General features: G+C 30.9%; 4 protein-coding genes and 1 pseudogene across 5 annotated transcripts; 2 read left to right on the top strand and 3 right to left on the bottom strand.

Annotated features, from left to right (window-relative positions):
- The first annotated feature begins 1,256 nt into the window (after positions 1–1,256).
- Positions 1,257–7,429, top strand: LOC111030650. Its single transcript, XM_022310266.1, has 5 exons — positions 1,257–1,574; positions 3,164–3,448; positions 6,785–7,073; positions 7,177–7,256; positions 7,333–7,429. Exons 1-5 carry the CDS (start codon positions 1,521–1,523, stop codon positions 7,354–7,356), a joined length of 732 nt encoding a protein of 243 aa, XP_022165958.1. The 5' UTR covers positions 1,257–1,520; the 3' UTR covers positions 7,357–7,429.
- Positions 7,430–7,630: 201 nt separating this feature from the next.
- Positions 7,631–13,732, bottom strand: LOC111030588 (aurora kinase C-like). The gene is made up of 7 exons (XM_022310158.1): positions 13,051–13,732; positions 9,509–9,697; positions 9,230–9,421; positions 9,033–9,164; positions 8,623–8,781; positions 8,307–8,538; positions 7,631–8,234 (listed from the first exon to the last, which is right to left on the bottom strand). Exons 1-7 carry the CDS (start codon positions 13,389–13,391, stop codon positions 8,151–8,153), a joined length of 1,329 nt encoding a protein of 442 aa, XP_022165850.1. The 5' UTR covers positions 13,392–13,732; the 3' UTR covers positions 7,631–8,150.
- Positions 13,733–13,935: 203 nt separating this feature from the next.
- LOC111030597 (rac guanine nucleotide exchange factor JJ) lies at positions 13,936–16,333 on the top strand. Its single transcript, XM_022310170.1, has 7 exons — positions 13,936–14,447; positions 14,511–14,641; positions 14,701–14,922; positions 14,988–15,174; positions 15,275–15,705; positions 15,773–15,901; positions 15,997–16,333. The coding sequence occupies exons 1-7, from the start codon at positions 14,336–14,338 to the stop codon at positions 16,108–16,110; spliced, it is 1,326 nt and encodes a 441-aa protein (XP_022165862.1). The 5' UTR covers positions 13,936–14,335; the 3' UTR covers positions 16,111–16,333.
- A 186-nt stretch (positions 16,334–16,519) lies between these two features.
- Positions 16,520–19,041, bottom strand: LOC111030751 (uncharacterized protein F13E9.13, mitochondrial). 2 transcript variants are annotated; one of them, XM_022310419.1, is made up of 7 exons: positions 18,090–19,040; positions 17,904–17,986; positions 17,416–17,556; positions 17,157–17,356; positions 16,896–17,023; positions 16,700–16,820; positions 16,520–16,610 (listed from the first exon to the last, which is right to left on the bottom strand). In XM_022310419.1, exons 1-7 carry the CDS (start codon positions 18,166–18,168, stop codon positions 16,547–16,549), a joined length of 816 nt encoding a protein of 271 aa, XP_022166111.1. In that variant the 5' UTR covers positions 18,169–19,040; the 3' UTR covers positions 16,520–16,546. The 2 variants fall into 2 exon arrangements, with proteins under 2 accessions (XP_022166111.1, XP_022166119.1); XM_022310427.1 differs by having other exon boundaries at positions 16,535–16,626; positions 18,090–19,041.
- Positions 19,042–19,261: 220 nt separating this feature from the next.
- Positions 19,262–22,698, bottom strand: LOC111030741 (annotated as a pseudogene).
- Between the last annotated feature and the right edge of the window lie 5 nt (positions 22,699–22,703).

The raw sequence follows: 22,703 nt of genomic DNA, 5'->3' as shown, positions 1-22,703 counted from the left end.
AATCGGTTATCAGTATTCACTGTCGTCAATACAAATTGCCTTGCTCTTAGATAGGTTCAAAGTGATTCTTCATGCTCACATACTCTTGTATTTTTTCAAATTACAATTTTTGAAATTTTGAATTTTATCTATTTATAATATTTATAAATTATAGACCATCTTTATGGTGAATAGTGAGAAGTTATCCCTTCTGGTATATACCTCAGGTTGTTATATTTCTGGTAAACAACTCAACAAAATGTAATTATTCCAAAAATTTAACTAAAAAAAATTTAAGGGTTGTGTGGCTATAGCCCTTTAGATTCCTCCTATTGTACACATACGGTGTTCGACAACTCCCTCCATAAAAAAAAAATGTATACACCTCTGGCTGTACGTATTATATAATATTATTATGCATGTCCTTGTAGGTTGTAGCATCTGTATTACGTAGTAAGTAAACTCTTGTATAGTCGTATTTATATTGCAATATTGTACGATACATGATTTACAATAGGTGCCTATATATAACACTGTATATAATATATTTTATAAGATTAACATCCTCGTCCTGCGCAGCTGCAACTCCCATAAATGCCGAATTATTCTCGAGATGTTTAATTAATTTCAATGATTTTAATGTCAGACGAACAGACATAATATATGCACCTTTATATTATGCTGTATTGCTGTACACTCTTCGTGCAGTCTACTATACCTCAGTCCTCAATTGTTGACGTGCTTATACGTATTAAACATGTATATATATATATAGGTGTACTCATTCCTTTATTATTATTATTGTCCACTTTAAAAAATAAGACACGGAAATGTATTTCGTTTTTCTCGGGACGACGAGTCCAGCGCCTACATGTATAGTATTGTATACGCCGTTTACTTATGTAAACATATATAATAACAATAATAACAATATGTTATATATATATAGTAGGTATTATAACGCGACCGAATCCAAATGATAATATATAATATACACAATTTGATATCGCCGTCGCCGGTTTGTTGCCCAATTGAAATCACGACTATAATATTGTTTGGGAACGGCGGCGTGCCAATTTAATTGTTCAATTTACACGTGCACCGCGCAAACAGGACGCGTCACTTATGTAAAACGCGTTCGGGGGAGAAAATGGAAAAAAAATCGACGTCCTCGCGTCAATTTGGTCTCCGCATAGATATTGCGTTTCATTGCTATTTAATGTGCACAGAGGTCATAATCATAACACCGCGACAAAGGCACCAGGTGCGTATAAAAGACCTCGGAGACCTCGGTCGGGCGTCAGTATAATACACGCGTCGATCGTCGTACCAAGTGACTTTATGCTGCAGCCCGAAGACAACAGAAATTAATATTACCGTCTGTCGCGTTATTAATAATCGTCGTACACATCATAGGGATACACTCACCACGCAGCCAGGCTTTAGTCCATTTACCACACTGAGCAGTCCTAGATCACCGGCATCGTGCGAGATCAGCTCTTGCAGCAGCATCGTGCATACCTAGTACATTCGTCGACATCATGAAGGTATCTGCAGCGACCGCCGTCCTGGTTGCTCTGGTCGCCACCGTGCAGGTAAAACCATTGGAAACCGCACATTTATACACCTATATATAGAAATCTACCGTTAATATAGAAGGGTGGTAGGCTATTCCTTATTATTTATTACATTAATACATTATATATACCTGCAGCTGCAGCGCAGTTTTGTTTCCAACTTGAATTTCCAAGAAGCTTTCCCGTTGTCTTATCTATATCACAAGCTCCAACGTCGGGGTGGTTTTTGATACATTTAAAACTGATAAATAAAATAAGTCTTGAAAAATGATTTCAAAAGAAAACAAAAATATGTTATGGGGCCTACAATAGGTTTAGGACAGGGAGTGCTGAGAATTCGTCTAGAAACTACATTAAATAATGGATATACTTTCCAAAATCTATTTTGATATGATGATAGGAAGCCCCAATTTCAGTTGGGTATATCTTTGTTACGTGCATTCAAATACTATTACTGATTTCCACAAGCTCCCAAACGCCACATGTATATGAAATCTATACACGTCAATGTTAAGTATAATTAAACAAAGTACAGTGAAATCTGTATATAACAGACAGTCACGAGACCATCTAAAGTGTCTGTTCGACAGTTTCTATCTTTTTAACTATTTTTTGGCCGGGACTTTATATCATATTGTTCGTTAGAGAGAGGTATCCGTTTAGACAGGTTTTGCTGTATATTTAAAATATAACTGCAAATTTTGGTTACTTAAAAATTACGCTGGTAATAATAAAAACACAGTTACAATATCAAATATAAGATATTTTTACCACTACGTACTTGCCTATAAAATATATTAGAATGAATAATAACAATGTATTTTTATTATTCATGATTCATCATTATCATGCATGACAATCATCAAATATTTATTGTGATGGCTATGTTAAATTAAAATCCCAACCGCATAGTATAACTGTCGTTACTTGTTTCACAATTGTAAGCGGGTAACGATTTACGGGGTATAAAATTTTTCAAAATGTCACTATTTTGTCCATAACTATATGGAAAACGAAGAAGGAATTTTTGTAATTTATTTTTAATTTGAAAACTCCAAATAATTAAAAATATTTTCTCGGGCGGTATGTGTTTGTAGTTTTGTACCTTCTGGTCTGAAGATACTTTTTTGGTCATCAACTTTGAGAGAGATTCCTGGGAAAATTGGATCTAGTTGGTTCTTTTGGAAGGTCGTGATTGAAAATTCTCAGTACTTTTTAAAACGGTTTATAAATTATCTTGGAATTCAAATTTAACACATGTACATCAATTACGGTGCCTAATCAATCACGATGAGGTACACTGACGAGTGACGACTGACACCTTCTGGCTTCTGCACAGCAGATACCTATACTTGGTGGTTTTTTTTATTTGAAACCATCAGGCCGTAGCTAGATGGCAAGATACATAGATTTCATCCACATCGTATTCTAAACATTCATACTACACATATCACATTATGTTAATATGGGCCGCTAATAATAAATAATAAAATTAAAATATTTAAAACGGGTAGCGTGTCTAATAAGGATAAGGACCGTTTTTATCTATGAATTTATAATACGATGAAATACTAAAGTATCATTTCAATCGGTTGTTTCATTTTTAGAGCTCGGACCCGTGTAACATATCCACTTGCTACAAGAGTGGCACGACGAAGCCGCCGATGAATGTGACGCCCACTCGCCTGCCGGTTCAGTCGTCGTCCACCCCGACCAGCCACCCACAGACCACTTACGCCAAGGACCATGCGCACGGTTCGACCACCGTCAAGTCCGGTGCCAATGCTACGGCCACGACAGCCAGCGGAGCGTCCGTCAACGGTACAGAGCGGCCAGCCGTCGCCAAGTCTTCGGCCGGAGTAACCGGAAACTCTACCACACCAAAGCCTACGGTACGTATAATGGTCACTATACATTATTATCTAAGTTAAAACCGAATCAACCCAACCATCCAAAAATATGAGTTGCTATAGACAAGAACACACCATGTAATATTTATATACCTACTCCATTAGGGCCCAGGGGCCTCAGTATAAACTCGTCGATACCCGTATAAATACATATGTATTTTGTTGTATGTGCTATTGTGCAAAAACTAAATAATATGTATAAAATATAAATATAATGTTCGAATAACAAAAAAGCGGGTAAGTGGATGTCACTCTGCTGTACGTTAGGTATCTAAGAGGTCGTTGTAATAGATGGTATTAAATTTGAATTCAATGGTAACAAATCATTGTATACGAAAAATGATTCTGCGCGGAGGCGGTATGTCAGTTTAGGATATTTTATATTGTTATTACCTATTATTAATATGGTAGCCGGTAAGTTGAATCAATATTATTCTTAAATTATCAGATGCTGGAAAAATTATAAATATATACCTATGTAAAATTGGGCTGTTTTGGGACTGAATTACAACAAAATGATAACCATCATTCTTTGTGTTAATACGCAATTTTTTCCAAATTTGAACTTAAAATGTCTGTAAAAGATAACTGTATTCATGTATTTTTTAGATTTATTAGTTATGGAAAAAACTGCTTAAGTGGAACCTTGTTTTAAATTTTCAATCCTTAGCTATAAAAATTGAACATTTCATACATTTTTAACTACAAAATCATTTTCTATTTTCAACTTGATAAATATTGTCAAAATTAGAACTTTAAATGCTTATAAAAAAATGGGCCCATGTATTTTTAATATTTTTCAACTGCTATTTTAACAAGTTATCAAGAGTCTTGTACCTATTAATTTTTCATGCTTTTCGACCAAACGAATACAATTTTATTGATAAAATTTAAAATGTCCGTCAACAGCCTAAAACGAGTCAGAATATTTTGAAAATGTTATCAAATATATAGAAAAAGTATAAGAACTGACGAAAGAAACATTTGGTGTAAATTTCAAGTGTCTTCGGTGATTCGTTTTTGAATTACAACAAAATAAGAAAATTGCTACAAGAGAAATCGAGTGAATACCCAACGTTGTAAAAATTTCAACTTAAAACGCTCATAAAAATTTAATTTGACTTTCCAATAGATATTTTTTTTTTGATAAAGGTAGACAAACTTGTAGGGAATTTCGCACTAATTTTTTTAATCTTAGATATAAATAGAAATTTTTTTATGAATTTCTAACTAAATATAATTTGTTTATTTTCATGATTTTTACGAATTTTGTCAAAATTCTAAGTTTGGATAATCTTAAAAAAATATTGTGGATGTACGCTCAACTTTTTTTAAAATTTCTATTAACAGCTTACAAGGAACCTTGTATTAAATTTTTAAGTTTTATGCCCGAGTGAAAAATTTTAAGGACTAGGGTTTAAAAAAAATAAACAGTAATTAAAAATTGAATTTGCCTATAAATACTTCAATACAAATCAAAATATTTTGAAAAATATATGTTGTATAGAAAATTCTTACACAAATATTCAGTGAAAATTTCATGTATTTACGGTCATTTCTGATAGATTTACATTAAAAATCAAAATCGATTTTTTCGAAAAATGGTTCTGCTTAAAAATTCCCGTTTTTCCTGTTGCTTTTGAGAACTATTGGGAATTTAAATTTTGACCTCCCGAATGCACCAACTAGATTCACTTTCCTACCAGAAACGCTGCTTTTTAAGAAAATCGAAGAAAAGCCACAAAAATAAAACTTAATGTAAAAACACACATCATTGTAAAATCAATACATTCATCTACCGTCTACGTTTATATACATATCTTTGTAACGTAATAAATTTGATTTGTTCTATTTTTAAACAATGAGTGTTAATTAATGTGAATGTCTAAAATATCATTTTCTCTTACATCAACATTGATAAACAGTATAAACTATAAAGTAAGCAAGTAAAATAATATCATTCACCTATTCTTACTCTATGCCATAAGGTATTGTTTAAAATGTTATCAGGTGTTATTATTTTTATTTTACTTTTCCTATAGGCTACTGTGACAATGGCTTTTTGCTAATTGTGATTTAATGTATCAAATAATATATATGATAATTATTAATTGTGTCTAAACGAAATGTTTAAAGTAGGACTTCAAAAAGAAATGGATCCAGATTTGTTAAGTAAATGTGCCAACGATAAAACTCAAAAGAAGTTAAATATTTTTTATATATTATATTTAGGCGTTAGTTACATGTGGCCCCAATAAATATTTCCTGGTAAAAAAAGTACCTATCCGCCCATGGCAGTAGGTACCAACTACTAGACTAGGAATCATTTTCAAAACTAATGTAGATTCCTAGGCAACCTACGTATACATGTTATGATGACAGTTGCAGCAGATATCTTGTATTAAAATATTTAACAACGTTATACTAATACATAGACATACGGCAACATGTGGGTCAGTATAGGTACCTAATTCTGTAACAGGTATATATTAGCTTGGTCATCTCCAAATGTCTTTCGAGTTCCTCTTAGACTGATTTTAATAATTTAGTTTTTGAATATTTTATTAATAAATAGTAAGCAATACAAAATGAATTATTTTTCATTAACACCAACTGAAATTTTTTTTTTATATCATAATTATATAATAAGAAGAAAAATCTAGGGCCAATCCCTACTATGCAGGACTATTCAATTGACAATTAGGGATGTGAATTAAATGCAGTATATGTAGGCTAAATAAAAATAAATAAATATACCTATTTGCAAGTGTAAAACATTTGGGTAGGTAGGTATCCATTCAATTATTAATCAAGTAAGAGTAATACGTCATGCGTCGTGCACTCGGAGGTACAAAACATGTAAATTAAACAATAATTCATTATGTGTAGTTCTAATTTACGTAAATGATTGAATATATAGAAAAAATTTCATTTCAAAATTGAATTCATTAGCACCTCATTAAAAATTCTGTTAAGAAAGCTGTTATAGTAAGTTTAAATGTAATGAATTTTCTACAAATGCATAGCTCTAGCGGTATTGAATATTGATATAGGTGTTAATAAAACAAAATTGAATATCATCGAGTTATTTGTTTTAAAATTGTATTTACCAAGTCTTAAATGTTAGCCAGGGGGGCTAAATGCTAATAATTGTACCAGAACTTTGACTACGCTATATACACTCAATTAAAATGAATAGTATGTATGTTTATATATTTAGCTTAAAGGGTTTGAGCATTTTTTTTTATGTTATCCACGGTGCCACGCGATCTTATGATGATATTCTATTTATTCACCACGTTATATTTATTTACGCAGATGACCGAAGGACATGTGGCTCTGAAACAGAAGTTGAACACAATCGCGGTTAAGTGCAAGGACGAGTTGCACGCCCCCCAGGAGATCATGGCACTGGTCAGCAACACGGTGGTCCCACAGAACGAGCAGCAAAGGTGTTACTTAGAGTGTGTGTACAAAAATCTAAACTTGATCAAGAATAACAAGTTCAGCGTTGACGACGGCAAGGCGATGGCTAGGATACGCTTCGCTAACCAACCGGAAGAGCACAAGAAGGCGGTGACCATAATAGAGACTTGCGAAAAAGAAGGTTGGTTCACGACTAACAATCAACTGAAAACTCGTGAATCGCGAGAAGACAAATACACAAATGTAGTTTCGGGATGATAATCGTTTTTGTTTTATTCTTCTAGCTGTTATCGATCCGAAAACCACTGAAAAATGCGCAGCTGGACGAGTGATCAGAAACTGCTTTGTTAAAAACGGAGAAAAAGTGAGTTTCTTTTGTTTTAAATTTTGAAAAAATATAATATGTTTTTATATTTATAATCTTTATACTTACCATTTAGATAAATTTCTTCCCTAAAGCATAAGGCTTGTTATGTGGATGGAAAATGGAAAGTATGAGTTTGAAAATTTCAACCAAACATGGATATACTAAAAATACCTATATTATGTAATAATAAATTATTTAAGTTATGATTTTTACGAATAAAACACAAAAAAAACATAATAAAGTATTTATTTTATTTGCATTCACCATAAAAATATTTTGATTTAGAACATGTTAAAAACTAAACAAAATGTCAAAAATAATATACTACTAGTATGTACACATTAAAATTATAGATTTCAGTTAAACAAATATCCAATTAAATAAAAATTAGTAAGTATGTATTATAAATCACAGTCTAGCGTGGAATTATTTTTATACAGAAATGAAATTAATCAACTTCACTCATGTAAAAAAAGAAATTATTAGTACAAAAGTGTAAAACATTTTTTTTGTATAGGCATAAAAAATTAAAGAACTATGGTAAATTTTAATTTTCCTTAGCATATACTTCATACATGTGTAGTAGAATTGAATGATAGTTTAAGCATTTAATTTCTTAAGGTACAATAAGACTAAAGAATTAAGACTTATGAGGTTTTAAAATAGTACAAAATAATGTTGTATACAAAAAACGTATTAATGCCAAGTCTTATTAAATGCAATTATTTTGTTATATTAAACTTTATACAATTGACACAATAACAACTATAATAAAGAAATTGAATTTTAAACCAATCTAAATTTAATACTAAGTCTAGTTACAGTTTTTTTTAATAGTTACATACAAAATAGGGATTTCATAAAATTGAAATCTTAAAATAATTGTTACTTTTAGGGTTTGGTGTGTGTTTTTATCCAGTCATGTAGTAACACATCTTTCAGTGGTAAACGAGTCTCTGGTTTCACTCTCAATAACTAAGCCACAATAAATCATATTATTGATTATTATAATATACGGAATGAAAAATGATGTTTAAAAATACTTACACGTGATATGAGATCTCGGGCAAGTGGAGCAACATGTTGCGGGAAAATATATTGAGCATTTAATATCCGTTTATATGTCTCTTCATATGTTGAAGCTTCAAATGGTGGTTTGCCAACTAAAATCTCATATAATAATACACCTACACTCCAAACATCAACTGACTTGTCATGAGAGTTTCCGCTCACCATTTCTGGTGGCAAATAGTCTAAGGTTCCACACAATGTCATACGCCTGAAAAATTAAATAATTTTTAATTTATAAGGGCATAATTATAAAAGATAACATTGACATCAAAGTGGATTTTTTGAAAATTACTTTGAATCCCGTGTATGTACGGACCACCCGAAATCAGCAATTTTCAAGTCACCTCCTTTGGTAAGTAAAAGATTCTCTGGTTTTATATCACGATGTATAATATTTTTATCATGACAGTATATCAGCGCTTCGGTTAATTGCTTAATATAAAGTGCTGCCCTATTGAACACAATAGTAGTACATATTAATTTTTTTATTTCAGTTAAATAAGTTATAATTAGTTTTAAAATGATTAAAATCACTAAATGCATGATTTAATAAAACAATAAGACATTTTTCCTTCTCAATTATAATTCCTCTATAAATGTTCATAAGAAGTGTAAATAAATTATTTTAAGTTAGAAGAAATTGATTATTTATACAAATACATTTAATAATTTAAATATCACATGGTTTGTATTAATATTTACCTTTCTTCAGAGAAACGTTGATTTTCTTGAGCTTGTAATTCTTTGTACAGCTGTTTGGGTGCATATTCTAGGATCATATATACTCTAGCATCATCATGGAAATATCCAAACATACGCACAATATTTGGGTGCCTGAAAAGTATTAATTTGTGTTACATATAGAACTTTCTTCTTCTTTTTTTTTTAAATTTATATACCTTAAATGTGTTTGGATTTCAATTTCTCTTTTGAGCTGATGCTCAACATTTGCTTTTAATATTTGCGTTTTAAATAAAACTTTAAGAGCAACAATAAATCCAGAACTCTTTTCTCTGGCAAGATACACGTTTCCAAATTTTCCTTTACCTAATGCTTTACCAATATCAAAATTTTCCAAAGTCCATTTCATTCTGTTTAAATACACAACCACTATTAGGTATTTACTGATAATTTATTTAAAATTTAATCAATTTATTATGTAATTATGTTAAACTTACTCATTTTTTTTATCTGTTAGACCCATGTTTTTATTGTTTTGTTGATCAGTACAAGGTTTTTCTTCAAGGGTAGCTGCCTTCAAATTGTTCTGGAGTTGATTGACTGTTGTGGGTGGCTTGGCCACTTGAGTAGCTTTTTTTGGAATATTGGCAATAGTTGGAATTTTAAATATTTCTTTGGGGGGAACCCTGAAAATAAAAGGTAATATATTTTAAAAAGTGGATATGTTATAGAATTATTTATTCACTTATTACGGCACAATAAAAGGTTTATATAAGAAATTTAAAAAAAGATCTATCGATAAATCCTTGTAATTGAATAATATTCAGTGAAATTATTTAAGAGCACAGTAGAGGTCTTACCTACTTATTTGACATATACAATTCCAAAAGTTGTAGATAAAAAAAAATTATAGTAAGTAATGATTAAATTAAAGTTTTAAATATGGGTAGAAATTAGGATAGCGCATTAATATGGTTGAAATGTTATTGAACAATTTTCTAAGAATAAAATACATTAGTATAGTTTGTTTATGAATAATGCATAGGCAATTTAGCAACAAACTGTTCTACTTCATCTCGATACTCATAAATTGTAGTATAAAATATCATAATAGTATGAATAATAATTAATCTAATCTTAAAATATTGTAATCCAAACAAATATTAAGTTTGTGCAGCGTACTAGGTAGTTATTATTGTTATTTTAAATTTTAACAATGTTATTACATTTTAAAAGTCTATAAAAAGAATTGGTAGGTAATAAGGGAATTTCAAGATTATTTAAATATTATTTATTGCTTAACCTTTAAGACTCAATGGTTTAAAGATTACATTATTTATTATCATCATAAATAATGTTTATTGTCATACTATATTCCAGTATCACAAAAGTGTTTCAGGATGATAATAATAATTATTTATTTATTTACTAATGGCACATTGTTCTTGATTTAAACTTTAATAATTTATGTCAATGTTTGGTCTTTTAACATTTTTATTAGGCAGAAAAACAATATTGTTTTAATAAATGATAAAATAATCAAGTTGAATTGTCTGACAAAATATATTTTTAAATAAGCACCTAAGTATTAAGAAGAATTTAATTTTTTAATCACTGGTATTCGGAAAAACAGTCCCAATATCTAAATACGTTAAAAAAAAGCCCCTTACCAACTAAAAATATATAACACTTTTTCATTAAAGTATACATTTCATCATTTTTAAACAATATATTATTATTTATCTATAGCCATACATTTATAATATATAATTTTTATATACTCTCGCACCATAATAAAATAAAATAATAAACCCAATATTTTAAACTATTTTGGTATAAACATACATTTGAAATAGAAGAGATCAAAGTATATAGTAACAAAAGTAATTGACATTTGACTTTATCTTAAAAATGATGAAGTCATTATATTTTAATGTAAACTCTATCTAAGTATTTACAACATTTTATTACTAAAAATGTGGTTTTATCGTTCATGTAGTTATTGTTGTGATTATTTTTAATTAAAAGTATGTACCTATACCCACATGTTATATATGATATTCCCTTCAGTACGCATTTTTCGTTCATCTAGGTATTATCGTGCAACGTTTTGATAATTTTGAATTAATTGTGCAAATATTTAATGGAAGTTATTCAAAATAATAATAAAAACCTCAAATTGCATACGGTGGATATTTTAGAAAATTTAAAAAGAATGCACAACTATGTTTCTTTGGAGATGTACTAAATCAAGTTTAATGAATAAATATTGTCCTTGTATTTTAAAAACCGATTTGAACGTAGAAAGTCAAACTTTACTTTCTATTGAACACGATCACTTACACGAGGCAAATGAAAACATGCTTTTTGCAGTGAAAATTCAAAAAATTATGAAAGTAAAAGCCAAAAAACCAACAACGCACCTCGTCAAATTTTTTCATGTACAATACTAAGAGTGTATTAGCCGAATTGCAGAGGGAAGATAACTTAAAAAAACTATTCGTAATCATAGAGGGTATAAAAATCCACCAAAACCGAGATGTCTATCAGAAATAAATATTGAAGGTAAATTAAAATTTTTTTGGATACAATTCCTATCTTTTACAATGTTACGCATTTGTACATTTTTAAAACATACACATATGGATACTTAATTAATTAAAAATTTAATAGGTGAATATAAAGAATATGGCCAAGAAAGATTTTTACTTTACGATAACAGCCCAAATACCTGCAGTGAAAGGATTATTATGTTTGTCACCAACATAGGATTGTGCTTACTAGCTGAGTCGGATACATGGTTTAGCGATGGAAACTTTGGCCTTGCTCCTACATTTTTTAAACAATTTTATGTGTTACATGAACAAAAAAATCAGTGTTTGTTACAGTTGTTTATTGTATTCTTGAGCGCAAGACTCAAGTTACTTATGAGGAAATGTTTAATATTATAATAAATGAATGTAAAACACGCGATTTGTATTTAGTTCCATCCAAGCTATTTACACTTGGATTTTGAATTAGCTGTAATAAATGCCGCTAAAAATATTTTAGGAAACCATATTACAACCTATGTTTTTATCATTTATGCCAGTCGACTCATAAACAATAACAAAAACTAGGTTTGGAAACTATTTACAAAGAAGAGTGACTTTAGAAAGAATTGTGGTATGATTGAAAGCCGGGTTGATAGCTTAGTTTTTCTGCCTTTGGATAAAAGTGATGGATGGAATGACATGCTTGAAAGAAAATATACCACCTCACGCAGAAGACTTTTTGTTTTATTTTTATTTTTATTATGTAAATGGAATTGACATTAAACAGTGGACATCGCACCAACAATACCACAGAGGGTTGGAATAACAGTTTTTTAATTCTCTGTGGTCAAAAGCATCCTACAATTTGGAATTTTATAAAAAAAATGAAAATGGAAGTAGCTGCAGACCAAAAAAAATTGGGGTTACGTAATGTAGGAGATTATAGAAGTACAAAACTTGGTGCTAAGCAAATAGTTGAAAGCCACTTAAAAAACTTATGTATACAAATTAAAAATAATGATATAATTAGATTTAAATTTATTTTTTATATAATAAGATTTTCTAATGGCAGTTAGCCACAACATAAGGAATCAATGCTACTAAATCATTTTTAAAATTTTTTAACTTCAAACATTTTTTTAATTATATACAAATGACAAAAGACAATTATTGCAGATTCCAACTATACTTGTATATTTTATAATAAGAGTAATGTATGTTAAGGAATGTTATTTATGGAATGATTTTGTACTGTGATATAAATAATTACTGTTTAATGTCATATACAAAATATAATTCTTTTAATCAAATAAATGGACCACCTAGTACCTATATTAAATTAGATGCATAATAATATAATAATTAATGAAATAAATGTAATGATTATTTCGATTATATGTAATCATGCAAATTAAAAAAATAGAATTATGTACCTATTTAGTATGGGGCTTTTTATATTGTATTTTGATATTGGGGCTTTTTTTCCTAGATTCCAATCATCTCACCTTGACTGTGCCGCTTGTTCGCACGGCTGTGATGGTGGTTTCTGTACAGTTTTGGTGGGCAGATTTTTAGTGATGTCCGGCTTGCAACCGCGGTTGGACAGCTGTTGGCCGCCAAACTTAGGAGGGTGTAGTAGATCCGGTGTCTTGCCAATAGTTGTGGACACTGATCGACGGTACTGCGCACCATTCGGTTTAGCAGCCGCCACCGTGGTCGTTCCGAAACCCACTGTACGACGGGGCACAGATGACGTCGTATTGGTATTAGGTGCCACAGTGGTTACTGGAGGCGGCCGCGGTCTCTGTAATCTGTTTTCTTTTGACTTCAGTGCGAAAGTACTCATGTTAGATGAAAACTAAAAACAAAACGGAGGGGAAGATGTGATATTGTAAAAGGATTTCAGGATATCAAAGAATGCTCGTATTCAAATTGTTGATACATCCACTCAAGTAGAATCTATAGAAATACCTAGAACTATAGGAGTTAGAAATATTCAATTACAGAATACTTGCTTAAGACTATAATGTAAACTTTTCCATGTATAAATAAGCAGAATATTGAAATACCAAAGTGAAAAACTACGAGATGAGAATTCAACAGCCGACGACGGTTATTTTTGAAAAAAGTAGTTATTAGTTAACAATCGCCATCTGGAATAAAATCACCTGCCAGACGGCAGAACACAGTGCATACGCAGAAGACGGACCTTCTTTGTATCGCAGAAATCAGTGCGGCAAACTGACATTGGTCATTCGAATTTATCCATTATTTACGGTTGTAAAATAATACGTGGATTAAATGATGAATAAGTGAAGAATAATAATCATAGATAATAAAAGATGTATAAATATTAACTATGTAAATAATGATCGAAAATTATAAGGTATAATAATATATTTTGTGTGAAACGATTGACAGGACGTGAAGGCTGGGTCGACTGTTTCCTCAATAATTTTTCTCAAAGCAACCAGCTTGTATTTTAATCGAAAACGGTGTCTTTGTTGATCTGGTGACACTGTAATCGTCGTAACGTACTTTTTTTAAGTTTCCGAAAAACTCGCAAACTCTTAACTTATTCGAATGCTGAATGCCGATTTGGGGAATTGGGGATGACGATTTGTTCAGTTTAACCATTATACCATTATCGGATTAAACTATAATATTGTTACATTATAGCCAGTTCAACCTTAGATCTAACTCTATTCAGATTTTAGTTACGGTGATCTGTCTTCCGTCGTTTTGATCCACTCCTGTGCGTTGCGTTCAATATATTTAAATAATCGAAAAATGGACGAAATTAGTTCGTTTGTGCCCATGACGCCGCCCAATAATTTTGTCAAAGAACTGCGGGGAGTATTGGATCAACAGAACATATTTTCGGCCAAGACGAAACAAAAGGGTAATAGCGAAATAACCGTCCATTAATTGTATGTTTACTAATCGTTTTGTTGTCGTGTAATAGTACTACGGGACTTGGACCAACATATTTGTGATGATACTGAGAAACGCATAGCAAAATTGAGGATTCGATCCATTCAAGAGATATGTGTCTCTGAAACAAATTATATTCACCAGTTAGACAAATTGATCACAGTAAGTTGCTTGTTATTTATGCCTGCATTTCTACTTAATATTCAACCGTCTGGTTACAGTATTTCAAACGCCCAATTGAAGAACAGAAACTTGCTTCAAGTCAAGTCATTGGTAAATTGTTTGGCAATGTTGAGACAATACTGAACGTGAATAAAGAACTGTTGGTTCAATTACACCCGGCCAAAGAGAATATTGGTAAAGTTTTCTTAAACACTGCTCCATTTCTTAAACTTTATTCAGTTTATGCATTCAATTACAAGAATGTATTGGATACACTTCAAGTAAAAATATTTTTTTATTGTTTAATTGATATTTGAAAACTAATAGTAAATAGTATTTATTTTAGGATTTACCAAAATCTCATCCAAAACTTTATCGATTTGTATGCACACAAGAATCAAGGCCAGATGTATCTGCTAAATTGAATTCACTCTTGATAACCCCCATTCAAAGAATACCTCGTTATCTGTTGCTTTTACGTGAACTCCAGAATTATACTCCTACTGAACATCAAGGTTATAATGATATTAAAGGTATAAAATTACCATCATCAAAAGATTCATATTATTTTATTAAGTTTAGACTTAAATATTGTTACATAGTTTTGAAACTTATTTATTTTTTCATTTTAAGCTGCCGTGGAACAAATAAGTAAAGTTGCAGACCATATCAATAATTTAGTTCAAGAACAAGAAAACATGTCCAGATTAGTTAGTATTCAACGTAGTCTTTCTGGTTGTGGCAAAGTGAACATTGTACTACCAGGACGTAAATTAATTAAAGAAGGGCCACTTATGAAAGTGTCACCCGAGGGTAGTACGTCTATTCCCCGTTACTTGATATTGCTTAGTGACATGATACTATATTGTAAAGAGTGGGTTGATCCGGAAAAGTTGGTTTGTCTCAGAGTATTGCCACTCAATAAGTGTGAAGCTAAATCTGTCATGTACAAAAGAGGACTGTTTTCAATAAATTGTCAGTCTGTGGAATTTGTATTTTACACAATGGATGCACCTCATGCCACATGTTCTTGGGTAGAAATGCTCCAGCAATCTATTGACAAGGTCTGTTAATGATATGCTATATTGATTAGGTATTAACTATGTTTTTGTACAACTAATTTTATTTCAGTGCAAAGCCAACTCTTTGATGCCAGTAAAGAGATGTGGTCCTTTGAAATTAGTCAAAAGAAAAAAAGAAAATAATTCAAATAGAAACGATGAAAATTGTTATTCAAGTCCGACTAAAAAAATGAAATCGGTAGATAGTTTTAGAGTTATATTAAATATTCAAGATTATTTTTAAAATTTTAATAATTTATAATCTGCAGTATACTTATTAATATTTTTTTGTAGGATTCAACAATTGTTAGGTCCAATCAAAATATGTCATATATGGCTTCAGCAAGAAATCTTGTATTCAGTTTTGGATCAACATTAAAAAAATTAGTGGGAAGAAATTCAGTATAAAAAATCAAAATCCACTCCATCAATTTCAGATCTCAGTTATGTTGTCCATTTTTGTTTAGATTGAGTTTGTAACCATTAACGAATTATGTTTGAACAATATCTTTTGTGGTAGTGCTACCTAATGCAGTAACATATATTACTTAATAGTTAAATTTGTAATACCATGATTATTTTTTAATTTGAATATTTTTCACATTTATATAAGTTTGTATTGTAAGTAGGTATAACAATTATTTTTATTACTTAATTTATTTTTATTAGAAACATGTGTCTAGTTATTAGTTTATAATTATTTTTGAACAACACTTAAATACCAAGTATTATAAAAATAAAAATCATAACATATTATGTTAATGGCTTATGATTAACATTTTCCATGTGGAATCAAATAAACGATAACTTACATTCAATTACAAATAAATCAAATTTCTTTATTTCAGTCATATCTTAGACAATTCATAAATTCTAAAATAACAGTCTCGTCGAGTTCATTTTGCCACCTGTTAACAAAAGTTACTGTCAAGTATTATTTAGATATCATTATTGATGAGCTTTGTAGTAACTAAAGAATATTATGAGAATATCATACATGCCATGTTTCTTGAAGTGAGATCCAATTATGAATCCGTCCACACCTCTGTACTCGTGTACATTGTTTACAGTTACACCAGATCCAACAAGTACTGGAACATCCACAGAAATTTTAACTTCTATAAAACACAGTGAATTTAATATGTGCACCGTGTTCTGTTTGTGCAAAAATTAAATAAATAATAATTGCATACCAGTAACCTCGTGTGGTTTGGCAGGTTGTCCTGTTGCAGTTCCAGTCACTATAATTCCATCAGACAGAAAAAATTCTGCTGCTTTGGCAGTTTCGATAAGACTTACATCTTGAGTAATGGCATGTGAACTAAGAGTTAAGATAAGAACTAAATAATATAATTTGTCCAACCAAAAGATAAAAAGACCCTGGTATTTTACATGTTGGAGATATTTAATTTAGTTAAATAAATGTGATAATATACTTCATTCAAATAAATTACCTGTGTTTTTTTTTAATATCTGTAAAGATACAAACATCTTGTGCTCCTATTGACTTGCGATACCTCAATAACTTACCGGCACATGCATCCATGTAACCTTCATCCGCGACATGGCCAAATACAAAACCTTCAGCTCTAATGAACTGGAATTCTGTTGCATGTGCAACAGCAATTGCTTCTTCATTGGCTGCAGCCAATATCTAAGGTTATTATCGACAAATCAGTACATGCTGTACAAACAACAATAATTCCAACCCACTTGTAGACCACAAGGTATATGTTCAGGTACCAATTGTCTAACTGCTGTACAAACTCTAGTCATCGACGACACAATTTCTGGACCTATTTCTTTAGCAGGCACATAGGGTATGTCATGCATATTTTCAATGACAATTCCGTCCTACAGTTTATGATAATTTATAGTTCTAAGCAGTGGCAGGCTGAACTGCTGAAGTGCTCAATTTTGAAGTAGCTGTGTCAACTTTTCAAGAGGGTGGTGTCACTTTATGACTGAAAACAGAATTAAATGCAAAGGCCTCATCTCTTTGAGCTTTCGGCCACATTTTTTTACATCATAACTTTGTTCTAAGGATAAATAGGTGGAGGGGTAGTGGTGGTGGTGAGTAATTAATTATGAAAATACGATATTTGGATTTTTAAGTTCAGTCTGCCACTGGTTATAAGTTAATAACATTATTGTATCATTTCTATCGAGCACTGTTTTAAGTATTACAGTTGAATGCTTACTACTCCACATTTCATATATGTTTCAGCCTCTTTGCAGGCAGTGTATATTATTTGTTTAATGCTTCTATCATTCAAAGGTGTGCCTGAACATCAGTACAAAAAGTTGTAGTTTAAAATACATGAATCAAATTTTATCTTATGCCAATAGTTAATTGTATCTGTCGTTGAATACTTATACACTCTTACCTGGTAATGGTTTAACATGAATCATCCCAAAGACATTATTCAATTTGGCTTTGAAAATATTTTGAATGGTATTCATCATAAAATAAATAATTGTTTCACATAAAAAAGTGTCTCCTATTAAATATCAGCTATAAGAATTCCCTAATTATCATTCACAATTTCACTGTTGTGAAAGTATAAGCTGTTAGGTAATCACTATACCCCAGACGTTTTATTGTTGAAAAACACTTATCACTTAGATAAGTCATATTTGACAGTTGTTCTTGTTCATGAATTATTAACATTGAAGTCATGAAATCTAACTTCTTGCCTTTTGACCTTTGTTGGATGGTGCAACATAATATTTTTTAATACATTTTCCTATGCACTGTAACAATCGGAACAATAAGAAGCACCAATTTATTTGAATTTATACATTTTTATTGTTAGTGAGATCATACCATTCAACTTTTGAATAAATTCAAAAGTAATTTTGCAAAATGATTTCACGGAGTCAAATATAATAAGGTTGAAGTATTACTTTTCTGTTATAGAGGTATCAATAAGATAGACAATGATTTTTATTGTTGTATACTATATAATAATATTATATTATATATATTTATTAGAATTAAATTTCATTATAATAAGGAAAATAATAGGACCTAAATGTTGAAACACAAACAATCTTGTAAAGAAACTAAGATAAATAATATTTTTGTTTTTATAACAATAATTGTATACTTAATTGACTTAACGTATAATATTATAAACCTGTATAGGTACATAATACGTATATTGTATATATAATCTTTTTCTTTATTTTTCATTTTTAAATAACTTTTAGAAGATAAAGGCAAAAAGACTAGAGATTGATTAAGGGGATAAAAATGAAAAATGGAAAGAATTATTATGGATTTGTCAATAATATATATTATATATTTTTCTAGATTACCTTAAAATGTAAATAGGTTTGTATGATTAACAATAAATAGGTAGATTGCTTTCAATTTTTTTTTTAATAATTGTCTAAATATTATTTATCCACAGCCTATATGTACACATCAATATTATATACAATAAAGCAATATAGATCCTCATTTGACAACATTTTGTCTATTTATAATATTGATATAAGACCATAATGTACATAATGATATATCCTATTGAGGTTCTTGAAAATTAACAATACATTTTTAAATAATCATATTTAATTTTTGATTTACTTTACAATACTTGACATAAAATGTTGACACCAAATTAGTTTTATTAACAGATGTATATAAATTCTGATTAATGTTTGAAATTATTTAGTTTGTTTCAAAAGAATCTTAAACAAAAAAGTATGGGAAATTATTCAATTTAAAACGGAAGAGAGAAAGAACATCTGAGGCACAAAACTGGAAGTATCAAAATATTGATGAATGCACATAAAAAAGAATGTAAAATAAATGCTAATAGAATTATTCATTCGAGTTGGAAGTCATAATTAAAGCATGAATTGTACTTAATAATAATTCAAAATTATTTGCGCGTATATTTAAAGCGCTTTAAACATTTGAGCCAAACTATATATTTTATTTTTATATCAGTATAATAAATAATAATATCTAAACTACTTTTAATACTATACAAATATTGAATACTTAGATATTATCTTAACTAATTTAAAAAAAAAAATGAATTAAATAATTGCATCAAGCTTAAGAAGAAAACATTTATGGACAGGGTTTGGTTGGGAAAATATAGTCACACTATGTAGAATAAACATTAAGAACAATATTTTATAACGCTAAACAAGAACAATATCATAACGCAATGGAGCGTTGTACATAATTCTCAAAAAAAAAAAATGCATGCAAAATTAAACAACAATTTTTTTAAGTTGTCTTCTCACTAAGTCAGCAACATACACAAAGACGAAAATGGTTTAAAAATAGATTAAATGTTAAAATTAATATACAATATAAATTTATGGTACACTCTAGGATAATGTGATGAGTCTATAAGAGAATCATCTTACATCTTTCTCATTTCCCCCGTCTTATACATACAGTTCAAACAAAAATAAATAAAGTTTGTAATAATTTAAAATTAATTAAAATTATGGGTATAATAAATTTGAATACAACCCTCTAATTGTTTAAATTAACTTGTATCCCAAATAAACATTTTAAGGATATTTTTAAGTTGTTTTACTAATTAGAGATTACTGATTATCATATAAATTTGTAGGTATGCTTAAAGAGACATCACGCAAGGTTTAAGCACATGTCATCACAAAACAAATATCAATATTTGATAAAAATAAATTAAACTCTCATCACTTGTCATTTTTTTTACAGAACAAGCACGAAAACACTAAATTTCTGTTTCAAATCATATATACTGTAGATTTAATTGATTGAAACTTCAACAATTTTAGTTTTTACTGCTATGTTTGTCAGGAAAAAAAAATATAAATAACTTTATTGCAATTACAACTATAAAGTAATTTCATACTCCGAGTCATACTCAATATTTATCAACTTTTGAAAATTAAAATAATTTTAATAATAAGACCAAAAATACCAAATGGTAAATTTAGTTACTTTAAATTTATATATTATTTAGAGGAGGAGATAATGAACTAATGTTTATAATGCATTTATGTTTATTGCTGATTATAAATGATTTTTTTATTAGGTATTTGTTTATAATCAATACTATGATGTTTGGTTCAAGTTAAAAGTTTTTCTTATTCAAAATATCGATTATGTATTGAAATAAATAGGATGTCCATTTTTCCATAGGGGACAAATTATGACAACTTGCATCGCAATAATGGTAATTAGCTGTAAGCCCAACATAGAAATTAATGAAATATTCCTTTGGTTACATAAGTTATAAATCTAAATTCTGATAATCTAAAATATAACATACAAGAGTAAAGGTGATCCACAGAAATGTCTTAAAACACTATAAAAGAAATAACAAAATACAAGAAGCACATAATATTGACAGCGTTTTCAAATGACACGCTGGGAACTATTTACAATGATATTAAGTAATCTTTAAACCTTTAAGTGATAAATAATAAGTAATAATATAAATATACATACATTTTGGCAAGAATTTTTTCTAAATACCAGAGATGATGAGTTGCTTTTAAAATGCCTGCAACTATTATGGTATGTAATACTCTGGATGGTCAGAATCTTTTTCAAACCTTTTTGCTTCTTCCTGCATACTTTCTTTAATTTTCAATATTGCCGCAGATTCATTTTGATCATTGTCCACAGGTCCACCATATCCTCCTAGGTTATAATCACCCATACCACTACCACTATCATCTCTTGGTGTACTTGGCCCATCAGGCGGAGATCGTTTTATTCCTTCAATACCATCACCATTCATTACAGGGCCCATTGAATTTGGTCCCATAGGACCTAATGGTCCCGCAGAATCAGGATTTCCCATCGAAAATTCACCTGGCATACTACCACCAGGTACAGATTTCATCATTGTGTACATATTTTCACCACCAGAGTTTGAATCCTGAGGACTTGCCATTAATGGTGTACCAGGACCGGGAGGGCCTTGAGGGTAATTTCCAGGTGACGAAGATGTATAACCCATTGGATGATTTGGATTACCTGGTGTCCATTGCGGTCGACCAACTGGACCCATGCCCATACCAGGATGCATTCCAGGGCCAGGGCCGGGACCCATAACATTACCAGGAGGCATACCCCGCATTGGAGGACCATAACCACCCCGTGATAGATTCATTCTAGGATTCATTACTGGCGGCCCTGGACGCATAATATCCATATTATTCATCATTGGTTGGTTTGGGCTATTAAAATCATTAGGCATATGAGGTGGCATTCTTACACCAGGCCGAGGTCCACCAGGATACCTAGGGCCCATGAAAGGCTGGTTCATCATTTGATTGTGGGGAGCATTGGGTGGCGGGTGAGGGCTTGATTGTGATACAGGATGAGTGGGTGACGGTCTCATGTTTGAGTTGTTGAAAAAGCTTGGCGGCATTCCGGGTCCTGGAGGAATTGAATCGTTGGGCGGCATCGGGCCCATCGGTCCAGGGGACGGTCCAGTATTGTGTCCAATGCCATTGACGCCACCGGGATTGTAATTGGTCGGATTAACGAAACCATAGTCGTGGAATGTTTTGGCTTCACTGGAATGTTCGCAGTTGTCGCGGCGTTCAGGCGCCGCACAGTATAGATCCCAAAATACGCACCACCAAGAGCTGAGGAACCCGGGTGGCTCACCTAGTGTGATGTTTTTGTCCCAGCGAATCTCGCTGAGGAACGTTTGCGCCGCTTTGGAGGCGCCTGTGTGCAATAGGTATTCGTAAACATAAAGCGCTAACCTTTCTCTGGCTTGTGCGTCCGACGGCACCGACGACCCCTTGCCTTTCGAGTACATGGCGAGCACCGTACGCCGAACACAAACACAACGGTCGATACGAAAGTCCGCCAAACCTATGTGAGACTGATCTTGGATCGCATTAAATACATAATTTTAGCATCAATAAAAACGTAAACACTACAAAACAACAAAACCATGATGGATTCTACTTGATTTGATAACACTGCTAGGAACCCCCGAAAGTCATGGAGGAAACAGCGT

This window comes from Myzus persicae, unplaced genomic scaffold (genome assembly GCF_001856785.1).
Source record: "Myzus persicae strain clone G006 unplaced genomic scaffold, MPER_G0061.0, whole genome shotgun sequence".
NCBI classification, from domain to species: Eukaryota; Metazoa; Arthropoda; class Insecta; order Hemiptera; family Aphididae; genus Myzus; species Myzus persicae.
The sequence above is the reverse complement of the archived record's forward strand: the minus strand, read 5'-3'. Positions and strand labels throughout refer to the sequence as shown.